At 36.8% G+C, this 12,048-nt stretch overlaps 1 protein-coding gene across 2 annotated transcripts; it reads right to left on the minus strand.

Moving 5' to 3' along the window:
• Positions 1-1,130: 1,130 nt before the first annotated feature.
• LOC128983425 (RNA-splicing ligase RtcB homolog) lies at positions 1,131-11,542 on the minus strand. Of its 2 annotated transcripts, none has more exons than XR_008489847.1 (10): positions 11,359-11,542; positions 10,825-11,020; positions 7,932-8,062; positions 7,125-7,358; positions 3,634-3,969; positions 3,242-3,376; positions 2,433-2,597; positions 1,775-1,849; positions 1,451-1,653; positions 1,131-1,339 (listed from the first exon to the last, which is right to left on the minus strand). XR_008489847.1 is itself a non-coding variant. In XM_054402711.1 (10 exons), the coding sequence occupies exons 1-9, from the start codon at positions 11,452-11,454 to the stop codon at positions 1,501-1,503; spliced, it is 1,521 nt and encodes a 506-aa protein (XP_054258686.1). In that variant the 5' UTR covers positions 11,455-11,542; the 3' UTR covers positions 1,131-1,339; positions 1,481-1,500. The 2 variants fall into 2 exon arrangements, 1 of the variants encoding a protein (XP_054258686.1); XM_054402711.1 differs by having other exon boundaries at positions 1,481-1,653.
• Between the last annotated feature and the right edge of the window lie 506 nt (positions 11,543-12,048).

Consider the following 12,048-nt stretch of genomic DNA (forward strand, 5'->3'; position numbering starts at 1 on the left):
TATTGTACTGATTTGTAAGCCAAAAGATTATTAAACTAGATTTTTTAAACATGTTTTTTATTTACCAAGACTGATGTAGGCCTACTGTACAACGTAGAAATAAGTTAATAAGTGGTCTTAAGTCTTAAGTTCGCTGGATCGATTCAAAGCAAAATCGTTTTACAATCCATACATCATTATCATTGGGCCATCAATTAATGATGCTATAAATGTTAAATAGTAACCCAACCAGGGGTTGGACCGTTCCCTTAAAGCGTAAAAATGTCAATGGAGTAGAAACACAAACAAAATAACCCTCAAACTCCATGTTTATAAGGTGAGTCGGTGGTACTAAAAAATCGTAGAACCAAAACACCATAATGTTTTGTGATGCTCGTCAATCATAGGAAAACACGATCATTGTTATTCCACTCGCTCCTTCTAGCAGTTCAGACGACACAAAAATAATCGCATTCTCAATATTATATTACCAAGGTACTATTATTTCGTGATGATCACTATTATTAACAGAAGACGCTAACAACAGGACACGTAGTTTTTCCATTAATTTGTTTAGACAGTTCAGATGACAAAAATAATAGGGTATTCTCAGTAATCTATTACCAGAGTGATAGGTGACACTTCAATAACAGGATTACCATAAGTAACCTATTATGTTAAATAACGACAACGCTATTCTGTATATACCTGGATCAATCATTTGTTGGACACCAGAGCAATTACACATTTTATTTGTGACAATCAAAGAGGAAAAATGGCACAAAACTGTGCGAGAGGGGAAGAGGAGGGGGGGATAAATTGTAGTTAAATACTAAGAACTATAAATATTCACAACTATAATATTAGAAGCTGCACACTCCACGTCAACTTGGATAATTCCTTAGTATTTTACGATTCACTGTGACTGTATCATATTTTATAGGCTAATCGCGCACAATTCACGATAACTCGGATGATTCATTTTTATCAACGGTTCACTAGTCACGCAAATTCTACGCTAACTTAAACCACAAATTTTTTTTTAAATTTTTAACTAAAGAACATATTAATTACAAGTCCAATAATTAAGAGAAGGCGAAGAAAAGACTTTTTTTGAAAACAAAGATAATATATTACAAAATAAAGTACAAAAGCTAAAGGCTGCAGAGAATAGTAAATAAATACTAGGCCTAATTATGTACATTAGATTACATACTTTATATAATTAAATGGGTTTTAGAGCTGAATCTACGTAGATAAATTAAATTCTTCATAAGAAATACAGTTGTTTCATTTTTTTTTAGTTGGTTTAACAGCATACAAGATGATTTTATCAACATTCCATCAGCTGAATCAGTCTCTGAAAATAGAAAATAAGAATTACAAATGCAGTTTAAAACATCAGGTAAACATGTGCCAGACTTAAATACTAAATATTTGGTAGGAAATGTTTATACACAATTTTACTCACATGCACAGGTAATAGCCATCGTAAAAATACCTATAACCAGGTGTAGGTGTTCAACCCTTGATGACGGCTATCGGTCGCAACTTGATGGCCTTGCGACTGATGCCTGCTGCGTGACAAGTGTCCACAACATCCGTCACGTTCTTGTACGACTCTGGGGCCTCCTCCATGACCAGCTTGGGTGAAGCCACTCTAATACTGATACCCTACAACACACACCATACACATTACCCCAAGGATGAAATTGTGTAAACTCAAATAGTAAAGTTTCCACACATAAATCAACAAGATAGGTCTGATACTGGTTATAAAAGTCTATAGTCTAACCTGTTCTTCCAGCTTGCGTAGAACATCTGTGTAGTCCAAGTTTTGTCTTGATTTTGCTCTTGAAAGCGCTCGACCCTGAAGGCAAAACAGAACTATCAGCAACTCCTTTACTTACAAAATTATAAATCTTTGACTAAATCTACTGGTAAAAGTGGATCAAGAAAATTATTTGTAAAGACAAGGATTACTGTCATAATAAAAACATTTTTAAAAGCTTTGACACTTCAAATCAAGGTTAATGAAGGTTCACGATTTCACCAGGACAGCGGAAGACGTTTACAATTTAGCGTGACCGCAGATGACGACGATTTTGCCGTAACCACAGACAATGTTTTTGATTTCGCCATGATCCCAGAAGATGTTTTTCACTTTACTGTGACCGTGGAAGATGATCACGACAGGCCTACATCTTTATTTGGGCACATTCATGTACAATTTTGTAAAAACAGATTACAGTATCACAATTAATAATATAAAAATCAGTGCTTTCCAAAGCAACCCGATTTTAAGACCCAAGAGCAAAAATCTGGCCTGCAGATCCCTACCTAAGTAAATCCCACAAGCACGGCTTGGTTCAGTTTCAAACCATCAAAAAGCTACGACTGACTTTTCTCAAAACAATTGTGCAAAATGTTGAGTTTCTCGTGGTAGTACTGACCGCGCCATGACAGGTTGAGCCAAAGGTCTCCTCCATGCCTTGTTCAGTGCCAGTCAACACGTAGCTGCAAGTCCCCATGGTGCCTCCAATCAGCACTGGTTGTCCAGTCAGCTGATAGTCTACTGGGATCAGCGGGTGGTGTGGAGGAAAGGCTCTAGTGGACCCCTGTACAACATAGAGGTGGGTGTTATTTAAGAAAATGAGATGAATAATACTGTTACTTAAGTGTCACCTATTACCTTGGTAATAGGTCATTGTGAATACCCTATTATTTTTGTAATGTCACAACTGTTAGAACGAAAGAGTGAAACACCGCTGATCTCTTTCTAATAACAGCGACCTTGAAACAATAGGTCAGTGGCTACACAATAAAATAATTTGTGTCACTTTTTTATCTTTATCCGTTTTATTGAGGTAAGCCCGTCCTATCCAAAGTAAAGTTTTTGGCTGTCTTTTAAAATCCAACCAAAAATACCTGAACCTGATAAGAATTTTGAACTAGCCTAATTTTTTTTATACAAAACAGCATTTCTGATACAAATAAACAAATTCTAGACCTCACCCCACAGCCGGGGAGTGATTATTAATTGTAGCCTATGGCCATGCATTTTTTGTAAAAAAATGATTGTATAGGTTCATGTTTAGTTAATACTTGTTGAGAACCTCCTCAGAATAGTAACGCAAGTCTAGGGCTTGCACAATATACACAATTATGTGTTGAAAGTTGCATACAAAGTAACACACACAAGAGACGAGAAATGGTAAGTAAGTTTTATCGCAATAAGCAATCTAAAGGCTAATTTATCTACCTTTCTGTGGACGAGCAGAGTTTTCCTCTTCCCATCAACGACATGCTCCTCAATTTTGGCAATATTGTGAGAAACATCGTAAATGACGTGCATGTCCAAATCATCTGGGGTCATATTGAACTGCTTGGCGAATGCCTGAAAGATTGATCCAAAACATTATAGACCAACTGTAGCACAAATAATAGTCATTATGTAAACCTTGTTAGTTGATTTAATATTTTTGGGTAACACAGATGGTACAACAAAATTAATGGTTTAAAAAAAAACACCCTCCTTTTCTGCTCACTTTTTATACACCTACCTTACGTTATTTATGAAATACACAGGTTTAAGAACCTAACAAGATGTAATCATACAATTAATCACGATTGGCCTGTGTAAATATAAATTACCTGTCGACTGAGGAAAGTCATAGAAGAACGATTGACCCACGCAAAGTTGGCGGCAGCCGACATGGCCTTGAGATAGTTTTGTCCCTCGACGGATTTGATCCTAGCGCAAGCCAGCTGTCGGTCATTTGTCTCTATGTTGTCTCTCTTCATGGCCTTCTCCATCTCGACCAGAGCATCTGTAGCTACTTGGTGTCCGAAGCCACGACTTCCCGAGTGAATCATTACGCAGATCTGTCCCTTGCACTCTATCCCCATCTTGCTGGCGGCCCACTTGTCAAAGATCTCGTCTACAACTTGGATCTCTGCGTAGTGGTTGCCAGCTCCTAACGTTCCTAGCTGCATACAAAAACACACATTCAACACTCATGGCTAAAATATAGTGATGAAAATAGTATTTCTACACTCACAGAATAGTCTATAGTTATGATTTATTTTAAAGGGACTAATTTGGCAAGCTTATTTCAGTTAGTTAAGAGTCCAGGATACACAATAAATCGTTACAAGAACACAACACTGATAATTCATTTGAATATAGGACTTTTTCAGGTACAGTAGTAGGCCTAGTTTGAAGATAAATCTACCTCCTACCATATCTTCAACACACTCTAGAAAGAAGTCAGGAAAACAAATTTGGGTTAAAGGTATAAGATTTTTGGGTACAGTCCTGCAAAGAACTTACAATCTAGCCTAATGTATTAAAACATACACTAAACCCTCATTAAACCGGACTAATTGGGGCTCCAAGTCGTCCGGATTAACGAAAGTCCGGATTATAACAAATAATCGTAAAGAAGAAAGACAGTGATTTTTGGGTACCCCTGGTATATAATGAAACACCTTTTGCAGATAAACTTTATGTATATTCTGAATATAAAAATACATTTTGTACAAACAGTACATACAGTAGTTACATTTGAACAAAAATATACACTTGGTATTTACTTACGTCCATACAAAAAATGAGACAACGAAAAAAGACAAAATTACTTTGAACATGAGGGTTGAGGTTCGTCCTCACGTGACTGAACTGGTTTCACTGGTTTGAAGAAGGAGTTGATCTTCATTTGCCTTCCTTTTGTGTTAATTTCTTGTACAATGAGATGGCGCAAATGTCTTAAATGTTCATAATATCCAGAGACCTGCTCATTGCTACTTTCGGAAACATATTTAATGACACAATCAATGTGATCTTTCACTTCACTTAGTTTAGGCTTGGGATTTATGTCATCTGCTTCATCGTCGTCATCTTCTTCTGCCACTGTTACGCTTTCAGCAATTTCCTCTTCTGTCAAAATGTGGTGGCCTGGATCTTGATCATCTTCTTCCAACCACAGCTCAATGTCATCTAGGGTAACTGCACGCTCACCACCATTGATAAGAGCGTTGTGGAAATCTTCAGTTTCCAACCCAGCGGTGTCCGGCTCATCATCTTTATTAGTGAGAAGCTTCTTCCACGAGTTTACTATCGTTGATGGCTTCAGCTCTCTCACAGCCGCTGCAAAATTGAAGATCATCGATCTGATGTTGTACTCTTTCAGATTCTGCAATGTCTTTTCACCTCTTCTGTCTTCTTCTCCTTCAGCTGGTTCCTCGACTTCCAAAATTTCATGCAAAAGCTTCTTTTTGTATAGGCGTTTAACTGCGTAGATAACGCCTTGATCCATAGGCTGGATTAATGATGTAGTGTTGGCTGGCAAAAACATACATTTAATTTTTCCGTCCTCACTTGTCATTTTTTCTACTGATGGATGTGCAGGACAGTTGTCAAGTAAAACTAGGGCCTTCACTTCATCTTTAGGAATTTTTAAAACTTCCGTTTGATGTTTTATAATTTCTGGAACTGCCTTTTTGTGGAACCACTCCATTGTGATGTCTGAAGTAAACCAGGCACTTTTTGAACTGAAGTAGTGCACTGGTAGCTTGTCCATTACATTCTTTATAGCCCGAGGCTGTTTACTTTTACCCACAATCACAGGTTTCAGCATGTGACTTCCATCAGCGTTTGCACATAACAATGCAGAAACTCTATTCTTACTAATCTTTCTTCCCGGTGTGTTTTTTTCAGCTTTAGAGGCTTGGGTTGTGTCGGGTAATGCTCTCCAATACAACCCAGTCTCATCATAATTGTAGAGTTGTGACAGCTGTATTTGTCCTGTTTTTAAAAGTTCATCCAATTGAATTCTGAATGGCTCAACTTCATCAACATTTGCACTGAGACTTTCTCCACAGACTTTTTTGTTTGTGATGTTATGGCGCCTTCTGAACCTGAACAGCCATCCTGAACTAGCTTTAAAGCCTGTAATGTTTAACTGTTTAGCTAATCTTTCTGCAGCAGCTTGAATTTCAATCCCTCATACAGTCATTCCAGAAGAACGAAGTTGGCAAAACCATTTATAAACAGCATCGTCCAGGGATGGATCTGAAGGAAGACACATTTTTTTCACTGAACTTGCCTCTTTTTCAACATTAAACTTAAGAACAAATTTTCTCAGGTTGTCCTTTTTCTTTCTTATGTCTGAGACTGTCTGTTTCGCTATTTTATATTCTGTACAAATGCTTGAAACAGTAGCTCCATCTTCAAGTTTTTCTATAATTTTCAATTTATCATTAAGAGGCAGAGACACGTGTTTTCGTTTTTTACAATCCACTGGTTTACTTAAAGACATTTCTAATCTTACATTAACACACCTCAAATACAGTTCACATTACACACAAACCCACGCACAATTACAAAAACTCGTAACAACGCAACTAAAACGTAATGGTTAGAAACAGTACACAGCAGTGCTACCTCTATGACCTCTGTGGAGCAACTGACGGCCTGACACGAGCAGGAGGAACACAATCGTGTGACTGAGCTACTATTGGCTGACAGTATCCATGGCAACGGCACGTACGCCTTGCGCTGTGACAGTAACCATGGCAACGGCACGTACGCCTTGCCTGTGACTGCCCCCTCCACCATCCGCCCGCACTCGGCACACTCACATCGCCGGGCGCAGTCGTACAGTGACGATCGCGTGCTACTAATCAGCATTCTGCGCATTAAAACTGCGATCCAATGGCTGTCCGGATTAAGCGAAGTCCGTATTAAGCGAAGTCCGTATTAATGGGGTCCGGATTAACGAGGGTTTACTGTATTAATGGATGGAACTTTTATTCAATATAAATATTGAATAAATATTTAATTTGATAAATAATGATTTCCTGCTATAGGTAATTTGATAAAAAGGGTTGCCACTCTTTTAAAGAGCACTGTGATGTTTAGATTTGATTAGGTTAATTTACGATAGTGACAATCAAGGTACAGTACACTCCCGATTAACAAAGGTAGTTTGCACAGAGATTATCTCGGTTAGTGAAAGTCTCAGATGAATCCAGTAACAATTACTTTTAAACACAAATCTATTAACCCACTAACTTTTATGTATTCATTGCAAAAACAAGACAAACACTGAATATAGGCTACATAGAATTTCACCAGATAATACCTGAGGCAAGCCCCGCTTCTTGGCTCGCATGCTGACTTTAGCCGGGTCAGCTGTGAGCATGCGGCCGTACTCCTCGCAGTGTTCCTTGTCCTCCGCCCAGACGTAGCCTTCCCTCAGACTCCAGTCCATACCCATCTCCAGAGCTTCCTCCAGGTCCCGGGCTGTCATAGGGATGATCCCCTTGGACCCCACGCCTACTGGGATGTGGTCAAACATGCTCTGAGCCAACTGTTCCTACAACACAAGCACACAACTCACCTTAGACTAAAGCATTGAAGTAGTTGTAGTAGGTTACGACTTGATAAAGAAATCAACTTTACAATGAATATAATTCCTTTTTAATGTATCCCCTGCAAGGCTTGCATTAGAACAAATGTGTACATAGATAACTTTGAAGGCGATTTAAGGATTAGGCATAAACTTGTTTGAAACCAAATCGGTCATAAATGGTAACAGAAACAGACTTACGACCAACTAATTCTTTGGTAATGGTACCTAATTTACTTAACTCTGATGATGTCCGATGAAAGCTGGGTATGTTATCTAATTGTCAAATAACCAAATGTTGGATTTTTTATTGCTTCTTACCCTGGCCTAGATTTTAAACGATGTTTTTGATTGATATTGTATAGGTGAATCCCTGTTTTTGTCATAAATCTTTACTCAGGAGTACATACATGATACATGATGAGGAGCGTGATACATGATGGGCATGAGAAGGCCTATTCTTTTTTGTAGGCCTAAATGAGAATATGCCTAGCTAAAGAATCCATTACATGTTTGATGTTGGTAGGTATATTTACTTACTTTGACAGGTTGAACGTCCTTCTCCATCAGGTTGGTACGCAGCAATCGAACACCACAGTTGATGTCAAAACCTACACCGCCAGGAGAAACTACGGACTTTGGATCATCCATGTCAAATGCTGCCATATTACCTGAACAAACAAAATTGTCCAAATCAACACATCATAAGAATCAGCATAGGCCTACTTTCTTGTACTGCGAGTTAATGATTCATAACACAACATTTTTTATGGGTCATAATTTAGTCACTTATTCCGTGTAATTTATATTAAGTTAATACTTAAATTGTTATTTTGTTGTGTTTCAGCCACCATTTCAATTGAGCAAAAACAGTTTGACTTCACCTTCATAATCTAACCTAACTTCAAAACACTTTAATACAGCCACGAATCCGCATAAAACCTGACCTACCTTTTCCCCACATGCCTATATAAGATCTGATAAGTCTGCAAACAAATCGTTTCCATTAAGTTGAGTATGAACAGCTGTTTAGTTTGCTCTTCTCAGTTGTCAGTTCACATAGGGATTACGGACCCGTCCGGTGTCCTGAAGGCCACCATATTACCATCAGTACCATCTTCCTGACCAAATTAAATCCATAGAAAACCGTACGAGGTTTGGGGCAGAGATTAAATCTATTATATTGAGCAACAGGCATGAGTGAGTCTCTGGCGCTGGTGTGAGGGGTTGTTGGGGGCTTATGTGAATGGGATTTTTTTAGGATTACTAAATTTTAATTTCTTTATGTTTACTTATTTAATGTAGCACTTTAGATTATTTAAATTTACAGTACTTATATAAGTGAATAAGTTTTTATTTATTTAGGCCTATGTTTTAGAGGTTAAGTGGTAGAGAGGACTTAGCCTACAAGTCCTAACTTCGCCTCTTAAATAAAGACATTTTTCATTTAATTTCATTTCATTACCGCTCAATGAACCTTAGATTTGTAATTTTAACCGTCGTTTTACAACCACTATGGAATCTCTCTGACAAAAACTGATTGCATTTTCGGATTCAGCGTGAAAAAAACTGTAGGTAGTAACGTAGACATATAAAAATTAAATTTTTAACCATTGTAGATACGGAATAAAATTGCCAAAACAAATCCTAGGTAATGCAAAAATTCAATAAAAAATCCATCCACAATAGATTTGATTTTGGAGTAGGCTATGCTGCTCAGATGCCGGAGTAAAAAAATGTCCTTGCCTATTTAACATTTGTTGAGAAAGTTCAAAATATATTAAAAAAAAAATATATAAACTTTATAGGCTTAGGCTAAACTTAAATTATATACCTACTAGAGGACCCATGCTGCTCCGCAGCGTTCAAATAAATATAATATCCGAGAAATAATCAAATTTATGATTTCTGATTGAGTGATCCAGTATCTTGAGCTTAACTGATTCAAATTATCAATTAGCTCAAATTAAAGCCTATAATTTACTGATTATTTTGTGTCTAAAACATATAAAAAAACGTAAACAATACTGGAGGGATTGATTTTTAATCATAGAAAAACCTTGTGAAAAATAATTTTTATGTTGGTTGTTCACCTTGCGTTTGCTTGAAACGCATCCGATTTTTATAACTTATAGCTTGAATGAAAGCTATAAGTTATAAGTTATATACGTAAGTTATATATGTTTATATAAGTTATATACGTATTTCACTGAAGGTTCTGAGAACAAAATATATATAGGATTACCGGTATATAATTATAACTAGTGAATACATCTTAAATTGAAGTAAGAATTAAAAAATTAATCAAATTAGGCTAGCCTATGTTTTTTTGGTCGAGTAATAGGTACAGTAGGTAAATACCATATATGCCGAAGATTGATGGCATATATGTGCGATCATACCTTCAATTTGAGACCTCAATCATGAAAATCGGTCGGGGAGAAGAGCCAAACGATCTCGGAAACGGAATACCAAATTTAACTCTCATAAGAAATATATGGGGAGAAAATTTTGTTTCCCTACGTTTAAGCCGAGTGGTATTATAGATAAATATATGCCGATGCTTGATGGCAAATCTGTGTGTGCATAGCTTCAATTTGAGACCCCAATCATGAAAATTGGTCTGGTAGAAGAGCCAAACGAACTCGGCAAAGAAAACCCAAATTTAACTCCCATAAGAAATACATGGAGAGCAAATTTCGTTTAAAAGCCGAGTGGGATTATAGATAGGCTAATTATATGCTGATGCTTGATGGCAAATCTGTCTGTGCATTCCTTCAATTTGAGACCTCAATCATGAAAATCGGCCGGGTAGAAGAGCCAAACGAACTCGGCAAAGAAAACCCAAATTTAACTCCCAAAAGAAATACAGTGGGAGGAAATGTCGTTTACGTATAAGCCGAGTATTATAGATAAATATATGCCGATGCTTGATGGTAAATCTGTGTGTGCATAGCTTCAATTTGAGGCCTTAATAATGAAAATCGGTGTGGTAGAAGAGCCAAACGAACTCGGCTAAGAAAACCCAAATTTAACTCCCATAAGAAATACATGGGGAGGAAATTTCCTTTACGTATTTAAGCCGAGTGGGATTATAAATAAATATAAGCCGATGCTTGATAGCAAATCTGTGCGTGCATACCTTCAATTCAAGACCACAATAATGAGAATCGGTCTGGTAGAAGAGCCAAACGAACTCAGAAAAGAAAAACCAATTTTTTTTAAATATATAAGATAGGCCTAGGCATAGGCTCCCTAACATACAGCAAGTTATGTTCGGTCAACAATTTTCAAACATCTAGATACTTTGTTAAATTTCTTTGAAACTTAAGTTACCCTACTTTGAAATTAGGCTAATAAGTTAACTTAAACAGTAGACCCTATTCAGCCAAGTGATTTCAATATTCTAAAGACAAATGAATGAGGAACAAACCTATTGCAAAACCATATCCTGAATGAACATCAGGTAGACCAATAGATTTCCCAACAATGCCAGGTAGAGCAGCGACATTAGCAATCTGCTTCATTCCAGGCAAAAATCCGCCAACCATCCCAGGCCGACAAGCATTGCGCAACTCATCAAACATCAACTTCTCTAAATGGTTGTTGACATAAAAGATACCTTCTACCTGGAAAAACATATACAATTAAAATTAATAATTAATCAACACATTAAATTTAGAATGTTTTTTTAAGTGGACTAATTATTAAAAAGGCATAGCCTAGGCCTAAGTTAGGCCTAGGTAGACACTAGGCCTAGATCAAAAGGAAGCTGGTTAGGCCTACGACAAAATTGGAGGAAAAATGTTTAACTCCTAAATATCTAATAGGTACTAATTGGACTAAATCCCAATGGTAGGCTTGAAGTAAATATTTAAAAAAAGAATAGATATCCTATTATCTGACCATGATCATAACCTTAAAACCGGCTACAAGCTAGCTGCTAAGTTCAATGTAAGTTACTTACATTCATATTTGGCTGGAAGCCCTTTTTGATTTTCCAGCTATGAGGGGTAAGCTTTTCCAAATATTGAAGCTCATCATTATACTGACGGACAACCATGTTTATAAAATTACACGTCTCACGTTCGCTAGGTAAAAGTTGAGGTTGTCAAATCTCAAATGTCAAGTTAAAGAAAAGATGACGAAAAGACGAAGACTGAGACTGAAGTTATGTTTACTTTGTTCCTTCTTCTTACTCCTGCCTTCTGCCTTCTTTTCTGCTTTGCTGTTGTTGTCTTCTTGTCCTCTCTACTGATGCCGCGGCTGTTTAAAATGTCTTATTTTTCTTCTAGAGAAATATACTGTTAAAAATAAAACATGTAATTTAGATTGAATGTACGCAAGTATATAATAATTATTTGATGAAAATGTGTAACATATTTTATAAATGAATAGTTATACATTGCATATTAAATTACAGTGTTAGCATATTTTCTTTGCCTTTATCATGCAAAGACGAATTCCTCTATGTAGGCTGTTCTCTCAACTCCCGTTGCTATGACAACATGCCGGAGTTCAAAAAATGCTCCCATAGTGGAGTTTATAAGTTTGATCCATAACAATAACAACAACTTATCCTTACTATTTATGAAGCTTTTGTGAATTGTATTTAAAATTAGACATGGATAAAGATTTTGCAGATATTCTTAAGCAA

This window comes from Macrosteles quadrilineatus, unplaced genomic scaffold, assembly GCF_028750875.1.
Source record: "Macrosteles quadrilineatus isolate MER2022 unplaced genomic scaffold, UCM_ALF_1.0 Scaffold_1__1_contigs__length_201487025, whole genome shotgun sequence".
NCBI classification, from domain to species: Eukaryota; Metazoa; Arthropoda; class Insecta; order Hemiptera; family Cicadellidae; genus Macrosteles; species Macrosteles quadrilineatus.

Coding starts and splice junctions, on each gene's coding strand:
- LOC128983425 (XM_054402711.1), bottom strand. CDS start 11,454: ATGGTTGTCCGTCAGTATAATGATGAGCTTCAATATTTGGAAAAGCTT. Junction 3,377..3,633: donor TGACTTTCCTCAGTCGACAG/GTAATTTATATT, acceptor TCAATCTTTCAG/GCATTCGCCAAGCAGTTCAA. Junction 1,654..1,774: donor TACGCAAGCTGGAAGAACAG/GTTAGACTATAG, acceptor TGTGTGTTGTAG/GGTATCAGTATTAGAGTGGC.